Source organism: Apodemus sylvaticus, chromosome 7 (assembly GCF_947179515.1).
Source record: "Apodemus sylvaticus chromosome 7, mApoSyl1.1, whole genome shotgun sequence".
NCBI classification, from domain to species: domain Eukaryota; kingdom Metazoa; phylum Chordata; class Mammalia; order Rodentia; family Muridae; genus Apodemus; species Apodemus sylvaticus.
The window spans coordinates 21,087,159-21,112,768 of record NC_067478.1 but is presented as its reverse complement, the minus strand read 5'-3'; the positions used below and the strand labels follow the sequence as shown (position 1 = coordinate 21,112,768).

The 25,610-nt window shown below is 45.6% G+C and overlaps 2 protein-coding genes across 15 annotated transcripts in view; one reads left to right on the top strand and one right to left on the bottom strand.

Moving 5' to 3' along the window:
• Cep63 (centrosomal protein 63) overlaps positions 1–15,142 on the bottom strand; it is a 37,181-nt gene extending 22,039 nt beyond the window's left edge. For 2 of the 14 annotated variants that reach the window (XM_052187512.1, XM_052187519.1), the window contains exons 1-7: positions 14,498–14,770; positions 12,302–12,339; positions 11,584–11,616; positions 9,593–9,661; positions 8,096–8,273; positions 2,718–2,813; positions 945–1,067 (exon numbers count right to left, since the gene is read on the bottom strand). In XM_052187512.1, coding sequence (XP_052043472.1) covers positions 945–1,067; positions 2,718–2,813; positions 8,096–8,273; positions 9,593–9,661; positions 11,584–11,616; positions 12,302–12,339; positions 14,498–14,578 — 618 coding nt within the window. In that variant the 5' untranslated portion in view covers positions 14,579–14,770. Of the gene's footprint in view, positions 1–944; positions 1,068–2,717; positions 2,814–8,095; positions 8,274–9,592; positions 9,662–11,583; positions 11,617–12,301; positions 12,340–14,497; positions 14,771–14,844; positions 14,929–15,039 lie in introns of those variants that run through there. The other 12 variants (XM_052187521.1, XM_052187520.1, XM_052187524.1 and 9 more) reach the window with 12 other exon arrangements.
• Positions 15,143–18,006: 2,864 nt separating this feature from the next.
• Positions 18,007–22,441, top strand: Anapc13 (anaphase promoting complex subunit 13). The gene is made up of 2 exons (XM_052187528.1): positions 18,007–18,105; positions 22,220–22,441. The coding sequence occupies exons 1-2, from the start codon at positions 18,007–18,009 to the stop codon at positions 22,343–22,345; spliced, it is 225 nt and encodes a 74-aa protein (XP_052043488.1). The 3' UTR covers positions 22,346–22,441.
• The last annotated feature ends 3,169 nt before the right edge of the window (positions 22,442–25,610 follow it).

Sequence of the window (25,610 nt, the reverse complement as noted above, 5' to 3'; positions counted from 1 at the left end):
TGACCTCATTGTAGTAAGACTGAAGTACTCTACATATTGAAGAGAAAGACAAACACCATGATGCAACAGGAAAGAATAAACTCCACTCCCATAGCAAATAAACAAATGAGGACTGCAGAGCTAGATACCAGACACTATAAAAACAACAAAATGACAGAAATGAATGTATACCTTTCAGTGATACATTAGTAATGGTCTCAATTCTCCAATCAAAAGACACAAACTACAGCTAGGGAAGTGGCTCGGTGGGTAACAGTACAGTCCCTGAGTTCAAATCCCTAGCACCCACATATAAAGTTGAACATGGCCATGTGTTCCTGTAGCTCCAGTGTTCCAAGAAGCTTTCGGGCTAGTCTGTGGGCACTGAAAGACCTTGTCTCAAAATGTAAATGGGAAATTGATAGAAGTCATACAACTTCTTCCTCCAGCCTCCACATACAATCATATGGGCACACATAGACATGTGTGCATACAACTCCACCCTCCCTCTCCATCTCTCTCTTCTCTCTCCTCTCTTCTCTCTCTCTTTCCTCATAGACTAGTTGACTAGATTAAAAAAACAGGATCAGGGGCTGGAGAGATGGCTCAGCAGTTAAGAGTACTGACTGCTCTTCCAAATGTCCTGAGTTCAATTCCTAGCAATCACATGGTGGCTCACAACCTTCTGTAATAGAATCCAATGCCCTCTTCTGGAGTGTCTGAAGAGAGCAACAGTGTACTCATATATATAAAATAAATAAATCTAAACTAAAAATAAAAAAAGGGATCAATCTATTTGTTACTTGCAAGAAACAAGTGATGTGGACCAACCTCCCACACTGAACAGTTCAGTGGCAGCCCCCGAGATAGCAGGAACTGGCTCCAGGAAACAGCTCCATTAGAAATGTCATTTTCCTAATGACAGACGACTGCTGTTGCAACTGGGACTGTTGCTGTGGACATACCTCTATTTTTCCAGTCAGCCTCTCGATCTCAGACCGGTCCTCTCTAAGACTCTTGGTGTTTCCTCTAAAGTCTCTTAGTTGCTTTTTCTGCAGCTTCTCGTAGCTTCTCTTCAGTCTGCTTAACTGTAAAAAGTTATTTATTTACTTAAATTTTAAGAGCTAGCAAATTGTGGCAGTCAGAAGAATTGGGATTATACAGCAAGAGCACTGCTAAATTACACTATTGAAAATAGACTGGCAACATGTTAGAGCTGCAAAGCAAAATGAAAGACATGAGAACAACAGGGCTGGGCTACAGCTCAGCTGGCAGAAGGCTGAACTAGAAAGCACTGGCCCTGGCTGCACCCAGCACCACATGGACTGGCTGTGGGAGCAGATGCAGTGACCACAGGACTAAGTGAAGGCAGGAGAAACAGAAGGGCAAGGTCATCCTCAACCACATGAAGAATCTGAGGCCAGCCTGGGCTACCTTATCTCAAAGTGCATATGCCTGCTTGCTGTAAGAGAAATAAATGAAATGTATAAAAGAAATTAAATGTCCAGTCCAAAAAAGAAAAAGTAAAATTCAGTTTTATTACAATTGTCATGCACTCATAGATGCCCCTCCACTACCTACCTACTCCACAGAAGAGAGGAAGCAGTGACTGTTCCCCTCAGGGCAAGAGGTTCTCAAGACATACTCCTGAGGGCACTGATGATGCACAGTAAATAGGAGACTCTGACTTAAACCTAAACAAAACCAATTTCCCCAACATTTAAAATTCAACTGAATATGAAAATAGAATTTTCTTTTTAAAGATTTTATTTTTAATTTCTCATTATGTGTGTTTATCTCTATGTGGGTATGTGCATGCAGGTGCAGACAGGTGCAGAAGGCCAGAGAGGGCATCGGACCCCTCCAGATGGAACGCTAGGTGTTCTGAGCTTCCTAACATGGCGCTGGGAACCACCTGGGCTCCTCTGCAAGAACAGGACACTCTCAACTGCTCACCTATCTTTGCCTCCTAAGTTTCTTGCTTAAAAATTTTTACAACAGTTTTTATTTTTGTATTAGAGGTAAGGGAGAGGGAGGGGAGGTCTGTATACACCTCGGCCCACCAAGAGGAGGTGAGAGGACAGTTTGCTGAGGCTGTTTCTCCTCTCCCACCACGTAGGTTCTGGGGATCAAACCCATGTCGTGAAGCTTGGTGGCAGGTGCCTCTACAAAATGAACCATCTTACAACCCCTACTTTTCTTAATCAGTTTTTTTCTTTCTTCCTTCCTTCCTTGTTTCCTTCCTCCTTCCCTCCCTCCTTTCCTTCCTTCCTTTTTGGCTTTTAGAGACGGGGTTTCTCTGTGTAGTCCTTGCAAGCTAGGTCTTGCTTTGTAAACCAGGCTGGCCTCTAACTCACAGAGAACCACTAGCCTCTGCCTCTAAAGTCCTGGGATTAAAGGTGTGCACCAGCACCTCACAGCTCCCAAAATATTTCTAAATGCTTTGTATCTTTCAATATAAACTTAGAAATTAAAATATTAAGTATATCAAGATCAAGTAGTATCAAGATTTCAATCTTATATAACATAACTTCTTTTCCTTTCTGTGCTCAGCCAGGTGCTGAGGTAACACCTAGCACACTAGGCAAGGTTCTTTACCTGGACTCAAGATCAGAAAAAGTGCAGGATAACACACACTTCCCACAGAGTATCATACCACTGTAGTTAGAAATACATTCCCAACACAAGAGCTACAGAGAAGAGTTGACAACAGCTCGAGGCACGGAACGAAGGCTCACCTCTTCCTGCAGCTTCATTAACTCCTCCTTGTACTCCATGGCCATCTCCTGCTTGGTTTTCTCATGTTCTTCTATCTGCTGATGCAATATTCCAACCTAAAAGCAGGAAGTGGTAGTACTATTCAGTATTAGCATTGAAAGGCTATCCCTGCACCACAGCAACAAAAATAATCCTTTTTCTTACTTGCAAACTAACATTCGCAAGCATAACTACAGTTAGCCTTCTTCCCAGGCAGGCAAGTAAACAGCTGAGTCAACAGTCTACACAATAGCTAAAAACACAAACAACTCTTCTACAAATTTAAAGTTAGTTCAAGACTCACACTCCCTGTCTGATTTATTCTCCCCAACCCTCTTTGTTAAAATAAATGCTCATAAAAATAGCAGATACAAATTTTAAAATGTTTGATAAGCAAAAATATTTCATTTTTAGAAACCTGTAAAACATAAAACAGTAATTTCTGCAAGCAAAGCACAGGTCAGTGACATCAGAGACAGATTGTGAAGTGATCCTAACCCAGTCTTCTATGATTCGGTCCCAGTGACAGCAGTCGCACACTAGTCCCCAACTCTTAAGTATCCAGCAGTACTCTCCTGACCTCCTGACAACTAGTTAGAATTTAACCACTACACAGGAAGAGAAAGGAGGTGTGTGTGTGTGTGTGTGTGTGTGTGTGTGTGTGTGGTGTGTGTGTGTGTGTGGTGTGGTGTGGTGTATGTGTTCACATGTGTATATAGGTGTGCATACATGTGTATAAGCATGCTTGTAGAGACCAGACAAAGATGCTGGGTGTCTCCTTCAATAATCTTCCACCTTATTGAGATACAGTCTCTTATGGAACTTAGAGCTCATCTTTTCAGCTAGACTGGCTGTCCAGCAAGCTTTAGGGATCCTCCTGTCTGTTCCTCTGGTGCTGGTTACAGATGTACACAGTCATATTTGTAGTAAATTCAGGTCCTCATTCTTGTGTGGCAAGCAATTTACCCATTTACTAAGCCATCTTTCAAGCTTTTGCTTATTTCTTAAAGCATTATATTTAAATGACTGATTTTCAGTCTTCCTATTGAAACATGTCTGGAGATACAGATAGGTAAAATTCCCTTTTAGGAAGCATGTGAGCAGCACCCTGTGTTGTTTTCTGTTTGGTTTGGTTCTGTGCTGGGAATTAACCTCAGGGCCTCTACGTGCACATTCTGCCACTGTGCCACTCATCCAACCCCACAGATGTTGATCCACAGGACACCAAACCCAGGCCTTTGCATATATAAGCACATGCTCTGCCACTATCCATTCACACAACCCCACAAAAGATCCACAGCAAGTTCATTATCATTCATTATCAAAGGATATTCTAATTTTCACTGTGAATTCTTCATGACTTAAAAGATATTTAGGGGCTGGAGAGATGGTTCAGCAGTTAAAAGTACTGACTGTTCTTCCAGCGGTCCTGAGTTCAATTCCCAGCAACCACATGGTGGCTCACAAACATCTGTAATGAGATCCAATGCACTCTTCTGGTGTGTGTCTGAAAACAGCTACAGTGTACTCATATAAATAAAAATAAATAAATCTTTTTAAAAAAAAAAAAAAAAGATGTTCGGGAGGTTGAAGAAACTGCCTCAGCAATTAAGATCATTATCTGCTGTAGTCTGCCCAGGAGTAGGCATTGTGGCTCTCCTGAATTCATTTCCCAGAATCCATTTGGTAGCTCACAATCACCTGTAATTCCAGTCCCAGGGGATCCAATGCCCTCTTCTGGCCTCCATGGGTACCAAGCACACATGTGGTGAACATAAATATGCACAGGTATAACATTTATATCCATAAACAAATCTAAAACTAAAGATCATTTAGAAGTGCATTGATTTTCCAAGTACTTGGAAGGTCATTAAGTATATTGTTTAATTTCCAAGTACTTGAAAAACTGTCTTCTATTGTGTTGAGCCGTAGCTTAAATCTACTTTCTTATAAAAATATACAACTTAATCTGCTGATTATGGTGGGGGCTGCCTGACTGCAATAAAATGTCTCAGTCACTTAAGAAGAACATGCTTAAGATTAATTAGATCAAGTTGATTTTGATCAACACTCCACCTTAACTAGCCTTTCCCTGGGCTTGTTCTATCAATAGCAAGACATCTGCCAGACAGTGGTGGCACACGCCTTTAATCCCAGCACTCTGGGAGGCAGAGGCAGGTGGATTTCTGAACTCGAGGCCAGCCTGGTCTACAGAGTGAGTAACAGGACAGCCAGGGCTACACAGAGAAACCCTGTCTCAAAAAACCAAAAAACAAAATAACACAAAGCAAGAGAGCTGTGTTACTTCTATAGATTCCATGGACGTAACTTCTCCCTAATCCTGCCTGTGGCACTCTGTACACTTTAAGGCTGTTATTAACCACTTACAGTTGGATCATTAGAGCTCCAGAGTGGAGGTCTGGGACTATGCAAACTGTTTTCCATTTCTATTATGACTTCTCTGGGTCATTCGTAACTTTAATTTCCAAATATACAGATTTTTCAAGGTTATTTTTTAACTTCCTTCTGCTATGTTAAGAGAGTTTATCTATGATTTCAAGACTTTGTTCATGGCCCAGGATAGAGTCAATTTTGATAATCATACAGTTTGTACTGCAGAAGAAATGCATGCTCTGCAGTTCTCTTGTGTTGAGTTCTATAGTTATAAACTGGGTCAAGTTTGCTGATCATGCTGTTCAAAGCTGAATCTTTATGAATGTTCTCCATCAGTTACTAAGAAAAATATGTTAAAACTCTCAAGCATGACTGTGGCTTTATTATTTCCTACTGACAGTACTAGTAATTTTTACATACATATAAGGAAGGTTAAAACTATCTTACTCTATTATTTGGTCTTATTTTGAGGTTTCCTAGAAGTGCAGTCTGAGAAGCAGACTTCTGGGTGGAAAACGAGAGTGGCCTTGGAGAGCACAGTGAGGAGATGGGAAGGAGAGCCACAATGCCTACTCCTGGGCAGACTACGGCAGCGAGCAGCCAGAGCCATGTCACTGGGGACCTACTAAGGAAGCAGACAGGTGTGTTTCTGTCTCTGAACAACAGAAGCTGCTAACTTTACCCATCCACACCCTGCTGAGATTTGTCCTGGGAAAGTTAACCACCCGACATGTCCAGGCTTGGTGTGAGCAGTTCACAAGGCTCTGAGAGAAGCGAGTGCAGTGGAATAGTGAAGACACAGGGAACCGTATGGGTTTTGCCTGCGTGTATCTGTGTCCGCATTGCATGCCTGGTGCCATGGAAGCCAGAGCAAGGTGTCTTCTGAAACTGGAACTACAGACAGCTGTTAGCTGAAACTTGAACTACAGACAGCTGTTAGCCACCACACAGGTGTTAGGAATCAAACCTGGATCCTCTGAAAGAGCAGCCAGTACTCTTAACCACTGACCTATTTCTCTAGCCCACCAAATAGTTTTGTCTCTGCAGTCCAGTGTGGGTACCATCTGCTGTGCTTTCTTATCACTTCCCTGTCTCTGTAAGTTGTGTTTTAAAAGATGTGCCTAAGGGCTGGAGAGTTGGCTCAATGGTTAAGGGCACTGGCTTCACTTCCTGAGGTCCTGAGTTCAATTCCCAGTAACCACATGGTGGCTCACAACCATCCGTATTGAGATCCAATACCCTCTTCTGGTATGTCTTACTAAAGTGTTTTTGACTCTAAGTGCAAATGGCCAACCACTAGGCAATAGCTTTTTGATTCTTTGAAAATTCCACACATGTATATAGTATCATCAACCAAATCACAATGTTGTGTTGTCAGTCCTGGTAGTCCTGGCCTTCAGGAAGGCCAGTGCCGCGCAGGCATGTCTGGCAGAACGAGCGTGAGGCTCAGGGTTAGCATTTACCCACAACTCATATTCCTCCCAGGCTAATCTGCATACAAACTAGAGACAATGCTTCCACCTACACTGCTTCCTCCTCCCCTCCCAGGATCCAGTGTTCTTCCTCTACTGCACCAGCTAAGTTACGGAGACTAAGTCAGGAGCTATTCTTAAACCTACCCCAACACTACCAATATTAGTGGGTGGTGGGACTGGAGATTATCTTATTTTCCTTGTTCTCCCGTATTTTAAGGAAGGTCTGTCTGAAGTGGACTTCCTTAACTTAGCTTACAATGCTGATGATCCTGGCCGGGACTGTGTGCATGCTAAGCATCACTGAGTTGTTTCTAGCCTTGATCTCTTTAACTCTGACAAAAGAGGCAAACTGGTAAAAGCAAGGACTCAACTTTTCCATATGGGGTGGGGGAGGTAGAAGAATGCTGGCACTAAACCTCGGGCTTTCAGCCTACTAAGCAAGCACTCTCCTGCTAAACCATGTCCTTTCGTCTTCAACTGTGTTGTCACCTAACTTTACAAGTGAAGCCAAAACCAACTCCTATAAACCTGGTGATGTTAATGTGAACACGTAATATGATGAAAGTTATGCTAAGATTATGTAAGTCTTCTCCCATTTTCTTGTGTGCTAGGGTTGCAGATGTATATATCACCATGTTTGGCTGTATTACATGACCTCTGGGAATTCAAACACGCCAAAGCCAGATCCTACTGTCTGTTGACATTTTCTTAAATAAAGTATGCACTATATGTTTCCAGAGTAAAATGGTCCTTGAAACAAATACTAATATTCTTATACTTTCATAAATAATTATCTTCTAAAAGAAGCCATAAGAGGACTGGAGAAATGGCTCAGTGGTTAGAAGCACTGGCTGCTCCTCTAGGAGACCCAGGTTGAATTCCCAGTACCCCACATGGCAGCTCACAACTGTCTGTAACTCCAGTTCTAGGGAATCTGTGGCATTAGGCATACATATGGTGTACATATATGTGCATGCAGGCAAAATATTCATTCACATAAACTAAGTCTTAAAAAACAAACAAACAAAAATAAGAATTAGAATAAGGTTGGGCAGTGGTGGTGCACACCTTTAATCTCAACACTCAGAAGGCAGAGGCAGGCAGATCTCTGAGTTCCAAGCCAGCCTGGTCTACAGAAAAAGTACCAGAACAGCCAGGACTACACAAAGAAACCCTATCTTGAAAACACAAAAACAAAACATCAAAAACAAAAAACACCAAACAAACAAACCTAACTTGGTAAACAATGCTTTTCAAAAAAATCCAAACACTTAAGAAACATGTTTAGCACAAAAAAAATTAAACTCCCACAAAGATGAATTAAGGGTTTGGACATGGGTTGCTCCATGGGTGTATATACATGCATGAACATGGGTGTACATACATATATGAACATGGGTGTACATACACGCATGAACATGGGTTGCGGAACCATGCATAATTTAAAAGCCAGAGTGAAGATGACAAGAAGAGTGAAGCAAGCGCTCTACCTCTTTGTGTTTCATGTCCAGCTGACTCCTCAGAGCCTTCAGCTCCCGATCACGGATGTCCAGACAAGTCTCCAGAGCGTGCGTCTGCCCCTCCCACTCAGATTTCTTGTGAGCCACCATTATATCGATCTGTTTCATGAGCTCCTGCAGTTCTGCTTCACAGGATGTCAAAAATCCCCTACAAACACCAACAGACCAGACACAGTTCATGCCCAAGCGGTTTCTCATATTTCACAGATATAAATACCACAGACTAAACCTATCTGAGAACTATAACATCACAGAAACAAAGCCCAGGGCCTGAGCCTTTGCTGTTGATGCTGCCGCTGGGCTGCTCACCCACACACGGCATTCTGCCCACGCTGTCGTCTGCTGGGCTGCTCACCCACACACGGCATTCTGCCCACGCTGTCGTCCGCTGGGCTGCTCACCCACACACGGCATTCTGCCCACGCTGTCGTCCACTGGGCTGCTCACCCACACGCGACATTCTGCCCACGCTGTCGTCCGCTGGGCTGCTCACCCCCACACGGCATTCTGCCCACGCTGTCGTCCACTGGGCAGCTCACCCACACACGGCATTCTGCCCACGCTGTCGTCCACTGGGCAGCTCACCCACACACGGCATTCTGCCCACGCTGTCGTCCACTGGGCTGCTCACCCACACGCGACATTCTGCCCACGCTGTCGTCCGCTGGGCTGCTCACCCCCACACGGCATTCTGCCCACGCTGTCGTCCACTGGGCAGCTCACCCACACACGGCATTCTGCCCACGCTGTCGTCCACTGGGCAGCTCACCCACACACGGCATTCTCCCCACGCTGTCGTAGCTGGGCTGCTCACCCACACACGGCATTCTGCCCACGCTGTCGTAGCTGGGCTGCTCCCCCACATACGGCATTCTGCCCACGCTGTCGTCCGCTGGGCTGCTCACCCCCACACGGCATTCTGCCCACGCTGTCGTCCGCTGGGCTGCTCACCCACACACGGCATTCTGCCCTCCTCTAATGAGTAACCTGAAACTGAGCTAGCTCAGTTGTTGAAACACAGATGGATGCTTTACATCTGGCTCGCAAAGTGAGACTTGCAGAGCTACTAACCACGTCTTCTGGGATATTTAAGGGATTCTTTTGGGAGAATCCAGGCAAGTCTACGTTGCGTCTCGTTCAGCCTTGGCAGCAAACAGGGAAAAGATAACAAAAAAAGAGCTGCTTCAAGAAACTCGTCCTTGAGCACGATCATCGCTGCCTTTTCTTCCGACGGCCATTTGGAACACCCTGCAGCCGACCTCACTGCTCAAGCTCCTGATGCCCTTCTGAGCTGACAGGGAAAACTCAAGCTAGGAGAGAAGCCACAGTCCACCTAGCACTGCTGCGAGAAGGCTGCTGTAGGAGGGATGCAGTCCACAAACGAGCCGTAGCTCAGCTTACCTTCAGTCTAAAGAACACAGCTAAGTTTTCAAACTGCAGTGAGGTCACAGGCAAAGGCACACTTACCCACTATGCCCCCGATTTTGTATTCCTTCCAACAAAGCCTCCATCACCAAATCCCCTTCGTTTTGGCAACTAGGGAAAAAAAGAAAAAAAAAAGAGTGAGAAAAATCACTGTTCTGAATTCCAACATTCCAACTTCGGGTGAGTGAAAGTAATCAGTGAGGAAGCACAATGCAGCCTAGGATGGCTGCAGAAGCAAGGAATATCTGTTAGGAACGCTGGCACCAAAGACATTCCAAAAGCAAAGCAAAGCCTGACTGCTGCTCAAACTATCCTACAAGGTAATGAAACACTGCAGTACTCTAGGCCTTTCGGTGGTGGGGTTCAACTTAATTTTTGAGACACGATCTCACTATGTAGCCCTGGCTGGCCTAGAACCAGATATGTATGTAGACCAGGCTGGCTTTAAACTCAGAGAGGCCCAGCTGCCTTCTGAGTGATAGAATTAAAGGTGTTTGCCACCAGGCCTGGCTTTCTTTCTATTGTTGTAGTCAAGACTTATATTTTACCTATGGTCCATGGAAGCCAGAGGCTTTGAAGCTACCAGATCTAGATCTGGGAACCGAATACTGGTCCTCTTCAAGAACAGTATACACTCCTAACTGCCGAGCCCTCCTCTAGGCCCTCTATGCTTAGTTCTTAAAGAATGTTAAAGTGAAAGGTTATTTTCTCTCAAGGGACATTATCACAAACCCCACCCCGCTGCAAAATGAAAGGAAATCGACCAGGCCCACTGCCAGAAGGAAAGCAGCATTCCCACTGACATGACAGTCACTATCTGACACACATACCCTCCATGCCAGATTACATAGAACTTGAAAATAAAGGCTTAGCATATTCCTCCTTCTTTCTAATCTATTGGCTTCTCAGTGACAGAAAACCAGTGTCACTCATGTCTGGGGTCCAGAGTGGTGTTCAGTATTTTAACATAGCACCACTGCAGGCCTGGGAAACTTCATCTCCCCTTAAGCAAACTGCTCACAGCTGCACAACTGCCAAGAAGGACCTCGAAGAAAAACAAAAGGAGACAGAAAAGACTGCCTAAAAGGAGAAATTCACACCATGAAGTGAGAATAACCCATAAACTCAGAAGTATCATGAGTTGTACGGTAAGTTTCTCTTCCTCAGAAATCCTCAGTGTTCTTTAGCAGAGACCATTTTCATCTGAAGAAAGTGCTCCACCAGGCTGGAGAGAAGGCTTGTTGTCCTTGCAGAGGACCCAGGTTTGGTTCCCAGCACCCCTTCCCCCATGGCAGCTTGTAACTCTCTATAAGTTTAGTCTCAGGGGATTACAAGGTACATGTATAGTGCAGCAATAAACATGCAAGCAAAATTCTCATGTACATAAAATAAAATTTAAAAAGAAAAAAGAAGCAGTCCTTTTTCCTCAGTTTTCAAAGTTTCAATCTAACCCTGAATTAGAGACAAGGCCAAAGGTTGGGGTGTAGAGATTTGGTCCTTCTATTCTAATGCTTTTCCAGAAGTAATCTTCCTCTCAAAGAAGTAGATTACCTTATTCAACAAACAGTTTAGTGTTATACAAACATCTCTCTACATAATAACAAAAGACATGCTCCTTACAGGAAATTTCCCAATGTGGGACTAAAAGGAAACAAAATGTTCAGCATCCCCTGGCAATGAATGCATGGACAGAAGACACAGATGATTCTAGAGACACAGATGAGGATGAGAAGACCAGAGGTTCAACTAGTGTGTTGTATCTGCACCTATCTCTTCATGTCCTAAAGGACTGTGGGCTCTTCATGCATGGGGTGGCTAAGGATCTTTCCTCCAACTAGTGTTCCTGATATAGTTCATCATGACCCAGAGTAAACCCAAAAGGACTCCACATTTTATTACACTTTCTTCTAAACCACAGTAAGAGTCAAATTACAGTGCCACCCAAACCCAGCCTTTGCTCTGCTCCAGAACTGGGAGGTAGTAGAGTCAACACTAAACAGAGGCCCAGGAAACGATTCTGCTCTGTAACTAACCAGCTATGTGTCGTCGGACTTCGGTTTTTCCATCTGTAAAATGAAGGGTATGAACAGTAACTGCCAAGGTTTTTATTTCATCTTTTTTAATAATTATTTCTCAAAATTACTCCTACTAAATATATACCCCTTTAGGTCATGCCATTCTTAAACAGTGATCTATTTAATAATATATAATCTCTTGGCATTTATGTATGGTACTATTTAATAATTAACAATGTGTATAATATATGCTAAACCTTAGTGAAGGTTCACTTTATCTACCTGCCTCTTATACTTTCTATCTTCCTTGTAAAAGACAGGTGCTACCCCTCTGATGAAACAGGGAGAACGGCTTGACTATGAAAAGCTGTATGTTATATTCCTTAAGTTCAAATCCAGGTAATGTGACCCTCCAGTCCTAAGCAATGTGCTATCTTTTTTATCACTCTGCCTTCTGAGGGTTAACAGGATCCTCAGGGAATGAGATAAAACTCCCAAGTGCTGAGATTAAAGGCATGCACCACCACTGCCCAGCTATTTCAAACAATTTATACACATTAAGGCCTATTGGTTGGTTGGTTGGTTGGTTGGTTGGTTGGTTGGTTGGTTGGTGGATTGGTGGATTGGTTGGTGGTTGGTTTTTAAGGTAAAGCCCTTGGGTTACTTTTGGAGGTTGCTAAGTCATAGATTTAAACACATTCAAGTCTATCTGTTTAAGGTAGAGCCCTTGGGTTACCTTTGGAGGTTGTTAGGCCACCAATTCATTGCTGAAGTCTGAAAAGAAAGGAACGGAGTTAAGCATTTTTCTTGCCATTCCTGTACAAACGGCACTTCAGGATAGTCAGATAGCTGTGGAAGGCAAGTTCATCATAAGAGTGCCAGCTAAGCAGTACTGGGCACATGATGCCACGAGAAAGCACCACTCTTTGACTGTACTGCAGTAATAGAGCCAGGCACTATTAGCCATGAAGATCTCCCTATTGACCAAAAGGCTCTTGGGCAATTTCATGGTAGGTCAACTGAGCAGACAGCATAGGAACCACTACACACACAGCTTAATTTTAACATCCCAAATGGGATGACTCAGACATTACAAGTCTCCCTGATAATGAATGCAACAGATAATTTTTATAATATAAAACCTATGACAGTTTTCTTGTACCTCCCATCAAAAATCAAGGTTGAATCTAACATTGTATTTCAACAGAACTTTCTGTAATTGTGGGAACATTTTATCTGTATTAGTCAAACAGTAGCCACTGGGCAACCTGTGAGTGCTGGGCATTTCAAATGTGGCTAATGCAATTGGGGAGCCAAACTTTTATTTCATTTAAAATATCAGGGCTGGCTGATGACTACCACACTGGACAGCGTAATTCAAGACTTAGCCAGTGGAGGAGAGGTCATAGAAGAGGTAGAGGCATATATTCAAAAATATATACAACCAGCTAAATCTGAATGATAAAGAAAAAGGAGGGAAGAAACTACTATCGATCAGAGGCCTAACAACTGATCAGCAGACAGTTCTCTGCAGGATTTTGGTCCAATATGTCAAGCACATATGGAGTAGCTGAGCCCACTGGACACAGACAATGTGTATTTTTTATAAATTTGTACTGATGTAAAAATAGTACTATGATTTTGTAAAACTTAAAAAAGCAAATCTAGCCTGTGGCATGGGGAGCACCTTAGCTATGTCAGCTATGACAGTATGGACTAATGCTGTCACCACCTGCCAGTACACAGTACAGGAAGGCCTAAGTAACTGTCCCTGCTTCTCCACAGGAGGAAGAAGCATCGGCATAATTAACAATATCTACATTATTTTTCAAACTTCAGCGTATACACATTTTAAAGGGGCATGTGTCTATGTTTATAAATCTCTAACCCACTTTAGTTTCACAGCCTTCTTTACTAGTCACTCAGTACTCGACTATACAGGAAAAGACAGAGCGCGGGACAAAAATTAACCTAAAAATGGCGCTGCATTCCAAATAAAATAATTCATCTAATCATTAAGCCTTTAAGAATCAGGGCGTGGTGGTGCATGCCTATAATCCCAGCACTTGGCAGGAAGAAGCAGGCAGATTTCTGAGTTCGAGGCCAGCCTGGTCTACAAAATGAGTTCCAGGACAGCCAGGGTTATACAGAGAAACCCTGTCTCGAAAACAAAAAACAAAAAAAACAAAACAAAAAAAACAAAACAAACAAACAAAAAAAGCCTTTAAGAATAAATGTAAATAGCTAAAGATAATTATAGCCATTGATTTCTGACTTACATACAAAATGTTAAATACAAATACAAATATTCAAGGAATTGTACAAAGAGCACCTACCCTGCTTTAATAAAGTAATAAATTTTAAAACTCTAAATTGGCCTCAAGAAATAGCTCAGGAAGCCAGGTGAGGTGGTGCAGATCCTTAACTACGTAGGCCCATCTCTGGGAGTTTGAGGCCAGCCTGGTCTGCATTTCAAGTTCCAGACCATAACTACAAAGGAGAGCAGGCGCTAGTTGGGAAGAAAGGGGAGTACTTTTTGCAATAAGTGTACAGTCTATAAATGAAAACTCCTATCTGAAATCAGAAGGGACAAACTCCACGATTTTGTAAAGGACAAAAGCCCTATTTGCAACCCATTCACTGTCAAGTGTCTCCGCGTAAAAGCGTTGTTACGGAACTCCCCTTTCAAAACCTTCACTCTACCAATCAAGTCGCCTATGCTTGACTTGAAAGCGTGAAGCCATCTGCAATTCCCCTGCATCAGGGATTCCCGCCACGTTTCCGCACCTCTCATACTAACAATACCAGGGAACCCTGCGGGCTTCCCGCTGAGCGGCTAACGCTAAGGCCTGGTCCTACACCGGCCGCAGCAGCCGGCTCCCTTCCCGGGAGCCAAGCAGCCCGCAGCCCGCCCTCCCGCAAGCCGTAGCACCTGGCCGGCCAGCCCAGAGCCCCATAGGGAGGAGGCGGCGGGACCCAGGGACCCGGCGGCGGGGCAGCCGCAGGCCGGCATTGGAGGGCACCGCGGTAGGTGGGTCGCAACGAGCTGCGGCCGCGGGCCATGCGGCCTGGAGGCTAGCGGCACCACGGTGGCCAGGGCCGCAACCGCTCCACAACAAGCCGCAGCTCGCCCGTCTTTGGGGCATGCAGTCGGTTACGAAGCACGCCCCCGGCAGAGCGCGCCCCCGGGCCGGCCTGCCGTTCCTCGGGGGCCCGGGCGCGCGCACGTCGCGACAAATCGACGTCTGTCCCGCCCCCTACAGCAGCGAATGGACTCACCCACATACGGGGTAAGAGAGCGTCGAGAGTCACGTGACCCGGAGGAAGGGCGGGGCCGGGAGAAAGCCGACGCGCGCACTGTGGGTAAGGGTTTTTCGCGCCCGCGGCCCGGGTTTCCGAGGGTGGCCAAGCGTTCGCCCTCGACTTCGGGCGTCCACCGCTTCCCAAAGACGCAGGCCGGTACTCCCAACCGACCTTCAGAGCCACTTCTTTACTAGTCGCTGTGCGGAGTGGAACGGAGCCCCCATGGTGACGCTCAACCTCCCCCTTGCACTTCCGCACGTAGTATCTCCACCCCTCGAACCGGAAGCGGCAGCAGCGGGTGGCTTTGTGTAGTGACCAAGGATGGTGGCCTACGAGGGCCATTTTAGTCTAGGCGCCGTGCTTGTAGCTTAAAAATACATTTACAAAGCTGTAATTATAAAATATGCATAAAAGGGGCACATGTCTCATAGGACGTACGCATCTAATATCTAGAAAGATGTCTGGACAATGTGACAAGCTCTCCTCCTGTTGTCATGTATTGTGCCCAGAGATCTAGGGGACTGGTGAAGGAATGGACTCTTGGAATTGCACTCAGCCTGGGGTCTAGACGAGAGAATCTAAGAATCTAAGAGCTGAGAGTTTCATATTATCTGGTATTTAGAGGGGGCCGGCATAGAAAGGGAAGAATACGTTTGTTTAAAAAAATAAAATAAAAAGTTTAAGAAACCTGGAGAGGCTATGTATGCACTGTCGCGTGCGCGCGCGCGCGTGTGTGTGTGTGTGTGTGTGTGTGTACACGAAAGTTGTGGTGATGGTGGTTTCTGCCTACAGGTGGAGTTGTGGGTAGAGGTCAGAGGACATCAGTGTCTTCCTTTATTACTTTGAATCTTAAACCTGCAGCTTTCTGCTTCAGGCTGCTGCCTGGCCTGGAACACAGCCTCCCAGAGAACACAAGTGCGCCGTCGTGCCAGGCTTTTTATGTGGGTGCTGGGAATCTGAACTCGGATCTTTTTACTTGCACAGCAAGCCCTTCACTCCACTGAACCTCCTCCCAGGCCCCATGTTGCTTAATTCTTGAAAGTAAAGGTCCTTTCCCTCCTGCAAACTAGGTAGATAGTGCTAGCTTCCCTTTAAATAGTTGGAGACAAGCACATGGCCAGACGGCAACGTTTGCTTCTTGCATGAGTCTCTCTTCTCTCAGAAACAGAGCAGTCCCTGAGAGAGCCACGGTACTAATCCTTACAAGACCTTTCCTTGGCTTGCCACTCTGTGGCAGGGAACACAATAGGGTGTGTTTGTGATAAGGAACAAACTTGGAAGCCAGAAACTCAAAAGTACTTGATGACTAGTCTTTTGAATTAGATTGCAACAGTTTCAGGAGGAAACTGTGGAACAGTCTGTGGTCAGGGAGCTAAGCAGGCATCTGGACCAGGCACTGGAGAGAGACAGCAGGACAGCTCAGTGGTCAGGGAGCTAAGCAGGCATCTGGACCAGGCACTGGAGAGAGCCAGCAGGACAGCTCAGCGGCTTAAAGACCTTTGCTGCCAAGCCTGGCAACCTGCCTGGCAACCTGCGTTCAGTCTCTGGGACGGGACCCACCTGGTGGAAGGAGAGAACCAAAACCCCCAAGCTGTCCTCTGACTTCCACACCCACATACACAAATAAATGTTTTGTTTTTTTCAAGAAGGAAGAAGGCTGGGTGTTGGGATCACAGCACAAATGTCATTGCACCCACAGATATCCAGGGAGGCTGGGATGTTAAGCATGCAAGATTGTTCTTTTAATGTGAAAGATATAAAACTTGTTCCTCTATCCAAAAATCTGGGAATTGAAAGTGATTAATAGCCTAGTGATCTGTGTTATCTGTTAGGCCAGACCACATCAAGCTCCTACAACCAGGACCGAAGGTGGCTAGTAATTTAAATGATTCTCGTAGGCAGGGGTTTCCTAAGCTCCAGAAGGCGCTAATAGCCCAGATGATGTCTATGTTACTGTTCAACTGAGTCCTTCCTTAGACCCTTAAGCTAAAACAGGTAGCCTATCTCTAGAACCCATCTTCTTGGAAGAAATGTCATACACTAAGTTGAGTTTCAATGTAATTACACCTCCTTGTGCACCAGAAAGTGTTATTACACCAGGAAACTTAGTTCCAAATCATACTATGTTTAGTTTGTTAGGAATAAACCCCCTGGCATCAGACTCTCCCCAAGTCGAAGTCAGACTGATGAAATCTGTCTGAACTGAGTTTTCATTCTCACCTTGTGGGTTGCTTCCCTCCCTGGACTCCTGCAGGGTCCCCCTCAGCCTCAGCCGGGGATGTAGGTCAGTTGGCCCTGTGCTTAACTAGTACACACCAAGCCCTGGGTCTGTAAACAGGAGGTGGCACAGGCCTGCAATCCCATTGGTGGAGGCAGGAGGAGCAGGAGCTTAAGGCTGCTTTTGGCTACAGAGAGTTTGAGACTCTGCAAAAACAAACAAAAAGGAAGCCCAGAGGGACAGAGCACCTGGAGCTGCCGCTATTGATCTTGGACTACTACTGTTGAGTTCAGTCCACATGTGGATTAAGAAAGGAAGTGGTTTCCTGGGTAAGCCCAACTGCCCACATTGTTCCTGCCGTGAGGATTAGCAGCAGGCCCATGGTTGGTCACTTCACACATCCCAGCTCAGTGTCACCCAGCATGTTCCCGTAGCTCCTGTGCCTCCTGAACCAAGACAGGTGGAGACTCGTGCCAAATAATGGGGGAGGGCTTAAGGAGATGACACTCAGGTAAGTCGGTCCCAGTCAAGTCAGAGACTCATCAAAGACATCACAGACAGGGAAGGGTGACTGTAAAGATAAAAGAAAGTTCCATTTACACGCAGTGTCTTCCAGGACCTCCTCAGAAGGAATATGTTGCTCTCTAGTTACTCTGGCAGCCTGCTCTGTCGGCTGGACTGTGTCGTGCCCATGTGCATGACCAGGCTGAGTTGAGGAGAGAACTGTGGCCTTTCTGTTATCATCTGACACATACAAGATGGGCCTTTCCTGGGGTAATGTTACACACAGCAGCAAAACCAGTTTCAAGGTAAGGGTATGAGGAATCCTGGTACTGTGTTACACTGTACCTTCATCGTGTTTAAAAAAAAAAAATGACCTCTTTGGCTTACAGACCTGACAAGATCAAAGCGGCCAGAGCATGGACAGTGAGGTGCAGCGAGACGGGAGGATCTTGGACCTGATTGATGATGCTTGGCGGGAAGACAAGCTGCCCTACGAGGATGTTGCGATTCCACTGGTGGGTTGTGATTCGGGCTCAGGACAGTGGGTCAGAGAGAAAATGTGGTGAGAGTTAGTGGAGGTTGGTGGGAAGTGAAATGCCCAGAAATCCAACTGACTGGTGTAACCAGCTTCATTAGCCGTCATGCCAGGGCTGGAGCCCAGATTTTTGGAGCCACAAAAGCCCAGAGGTAGACCAAAGCCAGAGGGAGGCCAAGGGTGAGTTTAGCACATCGCACCCAGGAGCAAGGAGCATGCTGGCTTATCAGTCCTTGTGTTTTGTTTTGATTTAAGATGTATTTGTTTTTGTATCTGTGTGTATGTGAGAATGTCTGCTACCCGTGTGTAGGTGGGGAGAGGGCAGAAGGCATCAGATGCCCTGGAGCTGGACTTACAGGTAGTTAGAGGTAACCCTACATAGGTGCTGAGAATAAAGCCTGGATCCTCTAGAAGAGCCCTTGGTGATCTTACCACTGAGCCATCCCCCCACCCGCCCGCCCTTAGGATTTATTTCCATTTGTGTATGTGTGAGGGTCTGGGGCCCGGGGGTGGGGAGAGGGGAGCATATAAGTACAGGTGCCCTCTGAGGCCAGAAGAGGGTGTTGGATCTCTTGGAGCTGGAATTAAAGGCAGTTGTGAACCACCCAACGTGAGTGCGGAAATCTAAACAGTGTCCTCTACAAAAGCAGTAGAGCCCTTAACCACTGAGCCGTCCCTCAGCCCCTCTATTGGCATTTCTGAAACACTGGCATGCACACAGGCTGGCTGCTTAGAGGCTACCTTGCCTTTCTTCTTTGGCCTTTAGACATTCAAGCTCTCAGTAAACCTTTTCTTTGCTGGTCTCTGGAACTCCCTTAAAAAGTGGCTGTTGAGCCTTCTGTAATAGGTAAGCCCTACCTTTGCTTGTGTAGATTTAAAAAACAAACTCTTATTGATGTTACAGAGACCTAACAAAGGGCAAGGAAAACAGAGTCTGGGGACTTTCTCTGTACAGTGTGATCCGTACTCTGGAAGAGCAGCTAACACAGCATGGCTTCCAGGGGCACTGCCTACCACTGCTGTCTTACAAAGAACATACTCTGCTCACCTGCACTCTCTTCCGAGAGTAAGAGGTGGGAGTGTGTCCAGTGGATATTCAAGTCACAGCTTAGTTCAAGCTCAGGACAATAAAATAATAAGAATTATAGCTACCATTTATTACCAGTTTTAAGGCACAGACTGAAATTAAGGCTTGCATTGTCTGTAATCCTTAAGACAGCCATCCAGGGGAGGTGGTGGTATCTCCGTTTGGCAGGAAAAGAGTAGGATCAGAGAGGTGCATTTACCTCAAGTCTAGTGACTAGAAATCAGATTTCATGCCTCAGAAGGCAAAGCTCAAAGTCGGTAAGCTTTCATCTGTCCACCCATCCATCCAGTAATCACTTCTCCAAAGTCTACTGTGTGCCCTAAGGTTATAGGAACATAAGATAAAGTTCCTGTTTGGGGCCAGGGATCAAGAGAGGTAGGTCACTAATTACACTACCAAGCGGGAGGAAAGAATAGCCAAGTGGAGAAAGGCTGGAGGCCTGGCATGCAGTAGAGATGCAGAGAAGATGCTTAAGAAAGAACCAGAGTTTAATGGTGCTGGCCAGGGTGCTGCAGCAGAGACAAGAGCCTAACAGGCCGGGCTTTGAAACACGATGGTTGGGAGATGGTGAAGCAGTGGGCAGCAACTGCCTTTGTAGGTAGGAGGCAGAAAGTTGGGCATAGTTTTTAGAAGGTGTTTGTGCCCCACTTAGACCCCCCTCCTCTGGGGATCTAGGGATGACAGGTCTGTGGAGGGAAGCTGCCATGCCCACATTTGTCTTTCAGAAAGTAGGGTTTGTAGCACTGACAGACAGCCTGATAGAAGAAAGGGCCAGGGATCAAGTAGGATGCTACTGCAGTGCAGCGATCTAGCAAGGGAGGAAAGCCAGAACAGCACCAAGAAAAGTACGGTGACTTGCTGAGCTCCATACAGCAAGATTTAAGGAGCACTTATGTGGTAGGGAATAAAGAGGAAAGTCCCTCGTGTCATGGTAGCCTAGTCCTGTGGCCCATCCACACAATACTGTGATTCTAAAGGAATGTGTCTGTCAGTTAGCTTTTGCTGCATAACAACTTAATGGCTTACAATAACAACTGTTTGGTCATGATTTTATACCTCAGTGGGGAGTTCTGGTTCGCACCAGTTCAGCCACCTAACCCTGGGCTTGCTGGTGCTGCACGGTCAGCCAGCTGACTAGCTAGAGCTGAGTGATGCAGGAGAGTCACACATCTGGCAGTTAACAGGACGTCTCCAGGCAGTAAGATGGCTGGGACTTGGCATGCATCACCCAGCAGGTCTTCTGGGACCTCAGCCTCAGGTTCAGCAGCACCAGAGAAGTGCAAGGCCTTGGGGCCCAGGCCTAGAACTGCCCCACAGCTGCATTCTGCTGAGAAGAAAAAGGTCTGTGGCCGATCCAAATGCGCAGTGGGATTAGACAGGGGCAGCTGCAGACAACCGCAGCTGCAGTGGAGTTGCCCCCAGGGATTTTGTGCTTATGGTATTTTGTGTTGGGTGGGCATGTTTTGTCTAGTTTTACATGTTAGTATTCATCGCAAGAATTAATAGTCACCAAGCAAAAGCTACATCATTTTAGGAAGCCTCGCACGCCCTTAGCATGAAATTAAGTAGTTCTTAATCAAAGGCCTATTTGTTTTTTGTGACCCATAGATAATTACTAATGTCAGATTTCTAAGTGGACTAGAGAATGACAAGTCTCTGGGTCTGTTTGCAGAATGTTGAATCTCATTTTACATTTGTAAAAGCAGATGCATATAATGCAAACACATTTGGGTTTTTCCTGCACGTGTGGGCCTACATGCCATGACACACATGTAGACCTCAGCATTGGCAGCAAGCACCTTGACCCACTGAACCATTTTACTGGGCCTGATTCAAATATATTTATACATACTGTAGCTAAATATCATGTTCTATATGTTAAAGATAATTTTAAAAAGGAAAAAATACCTCCACGTAGTATAAATATAAGTGGGAAATCCTAACTTTGAATATTAAGCAGCAGTTTGCTAACACAAAGTGTAAATTCAGGGAATTGCACAGAAATACATGGTGTCTGTGAACTCTGGAGCCAGGCATGGTCTAGTGTGGCCCCATGGCTTATCTTTAAGAAAATGGCTCTTGGGGTGTGAGCTCGTCTTTACTGTGTTTCCCCACCAGGGGGAGCACTGTTACATTGTCAGTGTCCCTTCTCCAGCCCATATTGTCACTAAAGAGTTTTGGGGGCATCGTTTTTTTTTTTTTTTCTTGATACAATTTCTGTATTTGAAAACATATCAGCAAATCAGATTGGCCCTTAAAGCATTTTCAATAGGCTCAGCATTGGCCCCTGTCAGTTTTCTCAGCCACCCAGCAGTGTGTGCCCTGGGGTACTGAGGCAGGTTATGCCCCGGGGTACTGAGTACCCTACAGAGCATGCACTGGATCTAAACGTCCTCATTCTCTTTTTCCCCAGGGCAGAGACATGAAAAAAAAAGCTCATTTTTTTTCCTCCAATTTTTGAGAGTGGAAACAAAGGGCCCAAGGGTTTGAATTAACTCCTCACCCAGATAAGCCACCAAGTGAATGGCTGTCTGGGGCTCAGGTCTGTGTCCTTAGCTCTCCTGCCCCACTGCCTTTTATAAGAAAGCCAGAGTCACAGGGCCCAGCCTTCCAGGCTGAAAGAGGAAGCCAGTCACACTGAACAGGACCTCCGATATTCTGTCTGTCTGCTTGTTTTGACTCTTTGTTTAGAACATCATATCAGCTATGCTGGCTGTTCTTAGGCCCTCGTGTTTTCAGAAGTTTCTGCAAGACCAGGTCCACACCTATAATTCCAGCTCCTGGGAGGCAAAGGTGGATGGGAGAGACTTGGGGGTGGTCCACCGAGTGTGGCTCAGTGAGAGTGCTGGTGTCCTCACAGGGCCCTGAGCTCAGACCCCAGCAGTGCAGAAACACAGTTCAAGAGGACGTCATGAGTTTGGGACCAACCTAGGCTACCTGAGACCCATCTCAAAAATATATAGAAAGGGCACTTCCTGGTGTTGTCATGGGTATGCTTCCCTTCCAGAGTGAACTTCCTGAGCCTGAGCAAGACAATGGCGGCACCACAGAGTCTGTGAAAGAACAGGAGATGAAGTGGGCAGACCTGGCCTTACAGGGCCTCCACGAGAACGTCCCTCCCGCTGGAAACTGACTCTGGGCTCCTTCCCATGGGTGGAGTTTTCAAAAATATGTGGATAAAAATGTCTCCAAATTCAGATCTTTGGTAATAAATCAACACTCAAAAGCATATGCTCACTTGTTGTTTTGTTGTTTTGTTTTTTTGTTGTTGTTGTTTTAACCAACAAAGCACAACATGAAAATATTCTGAATGAGAAACTGAGACTTCTCAGGAATGCGGACTGTGGCTCTCGAAGCCTATGACTAGTCATTCACACACTTGTGTTTGCGATGAAACATTTGCCTTTCGCTCCAGTTTTGCTTCTGTCAAAGTTTAATACTTCCCAACTACTTACATGTGTTCTTTGACACAGATAGTTGAAAATACGAGGAAGAAAGACAGAAGAAACCAGACCTGAAGAGAGCCACAGGCTTGTATCCCCATGCCTGAGAAGGGTTCTGAGTGACGTTAGCCTGTAGGTGCCTGTGCCCGAGCAGATACCCACTCACTGATAACTGGCATTCTTAAGATTCCAAGGCTACTTTTAGACATTGCATAAATGTACGGATTAAAATGTTATCTCTGAAGACTTAGGGGATAGCTTAGTCAAGACCTAACGTTGATCGCAACTCCAGTAAAGAAATGGGCTTCGTGACGTGGTGTGTGCTTGTGACCCCAGGTAGCTGTTAGCTACCTCTGCCCTCTGTCTGTCTGTGGTTATCGCCTTTGTACCACTGGAAAGGTTCTCTGCTTGAATGGAATACTCCTTTTATTCAGAATAATAATGGCATCTCCTATCTCGGAGCCCCTTCAAATATAAAACACTGTGGAGCCAGTAGTTAGTGCTTTATACAAAAACTTGTCAAGGGTGGAGAGATGGCTCAAGTGGTTAAGAGCACTTGCCGCTCTTGCAAAGGACTTGAGTTCTATTCCTGCCATCCGTATACTAGCTCATACCTCTCTGGGACTCCAGTTCCAGTGGTTCCTTACCATCATCTGGCCTCTGGGGGGACTGTACACGTGAGACGCATATGCATGTATAATAGGCATGACACTCATAAAAAATAAATCTTTCTCTAAAACAAGAATCCATGGCATTAAGCCTTGGGGATATGAAGCCTTACGACTATGAAATGTCAGTTATTGGCTCTTCCTCCCACCGTCTCCTGGAGACAGTATAAACACAGCACTCCAGAGGACATGAGCTGGGTATCTTTGGCAGCCAGTATACAGAGTCATGCAGTGGTTAGAGAATGGGGGAAAAAAACACAGGGAAAGGGATACTCATGAAGTACAGTATAGTAGATTCCAATAGACGTCCTTCACTTTAAAGAAAACATGGCATTTCTTGTACCTGCCTTGACTTTCTGAACCAACACCCAACATATGAGTGGTCAGGGAAAACAGTGAGGGGTAAATGTTGACCACAGAGCAGGAGACAGACACAAAGCCTCAAAGCGGAACTGGTGTTGCCAGCAAGGGACCTCGGTGGGCTAGAGGCTTCTCCACATTTCTGGAGTCATTGCAAGGTTTAATCTGAGCTGGGGACTGCCTGGTCGTCTTGGTTTGGTTTGGTTTGGTTTTTATCTGTTTATTTCATTTTGTTTCAAGACAGACTTTCTTTGTATAAACCCTGGCTGTCTGGAACTCACAAAGATTGCCTGCCTCTGCCTCCCAAGTGCTGGAATTAAAGGTGTGAGACACCACCATCTAGCTTTTAGTTTTTTGTTGTTTATGTGTTTGTTTAATGCAAGTCACCCCAGTAGATGGATTTCAGTTAAGACAAGAAATACAAAAGACAAAAGAGCTTTACACAAATTAAAAGAGCTTTACACTGAAAAAGATGGTGGCAGCTCGTACTGTCGAGGTCTATCTAGGTGGAAGTAGAGGAGTTAGGGATAGCTCTTCCCCGGGGACTTGCCCAGGCTTGCCCACTGCACAATCTTCCCTGCAGTGAGAATCCTGGACTGTAGATGTGTGGTTCTGAAGAGATTCACATGCAGTGTGAACCTTGTCTTATAACCCAGAACTGAATTCTCTGAGCCAGACATGGGCCTGCAGATACAATCTCTGTCCCTGAGAAACATCCAGAGGCCAAGAGCTGCCAGTCACCTGAAGCCCGTCTTAGACCCTCCCCTTCAATGGCAGCTGGGATGGATGAAGCACTTCCATGGTTGATGCCCTGCCTTTTCCTTTTAGCTGGATGTTATTGTCCTTTGAACAGGAGATGACAGCTTAAAAATATTTTTTTTAAGATTCATTTGAGTACCCTGTAGCTGTTCTCAGACACTCCAGAAGAGGGCATCAGATCTCATTATGGATGGTTGTGAGCCACCATGTTGTTGCTGGGATTTGAACTGAGGACCTTCAGAAGAGCAGTCGATGCTCTTAACCACTGACCCACCTTTCCAGCCCAACAGCTTTAAAATTAATGTTAGTGAGATGCGGGTTAAAAGACTTATAAAACTCACTCAAATAGTAAGTGCCTTCCAACCTAAACTGTCATATCTCAAAACCTGTATCCATGCCAAAAGCCACATCAATGCCCTAGAAAATCCCATCAGAATTCTCAAATTTTTCATGTCTGTCTTATTTATAGAATGGAGACAGAACTGAGGGAATTCTTATTAGAGGAGGTGAAATACATGAAACAGTAAATATTACTGTATAGTTACCAAAATAATACAATTGCTACCTAAAGAAAAATCATGGTTTCACTCATTTTCAGACTTTGTCATCAGTGCCCCTTTGTAACCAGCAGGGGCCGCTCAACTCCTTTTTAAAAATTCCTGTCTGGTTCCTAAGGCCTTCCTGTACCAAGTCCTGAGGCCAGCAAGTCCTGACTGAGGTGCTGGCCCAGAAGGGCAGCTGGAACTCAGATGATGGACACCCTAGCCTGCCTCCACCCCCGGAGCCAACCAGCTCTGGTTCCATGAATGTGCATTCGTTTGGATTAATGCTACACCTTCTTATCTTGAATCTTTCTTGCTGGTTTAAAGGACCCTGGTTTTCATCTTGCAGTGGATTCCAGTTGTAGCTAGCTAATGCCCAGCAGCTGTCATCAGGGTCCCACGCTGGCTAGAGAGTAACTCAGGCGTCACTACATTGGAAGGGTGAGCATTTGCGGTGCTGTATCAGCAGACTTTAAAGCACAAGAAAAGCAGGCAGGTCCCAGAGAAGCAGAGTGGAGAGCTAGGGCGAGCACTTCCTTGCTGTTTCATGGGGTGACACACAGTCCTCTCACGATCTCCCAAGGCCAGGCCGTAGCTGATTGAATTCGGGAAGGCTTGCCGCCTGA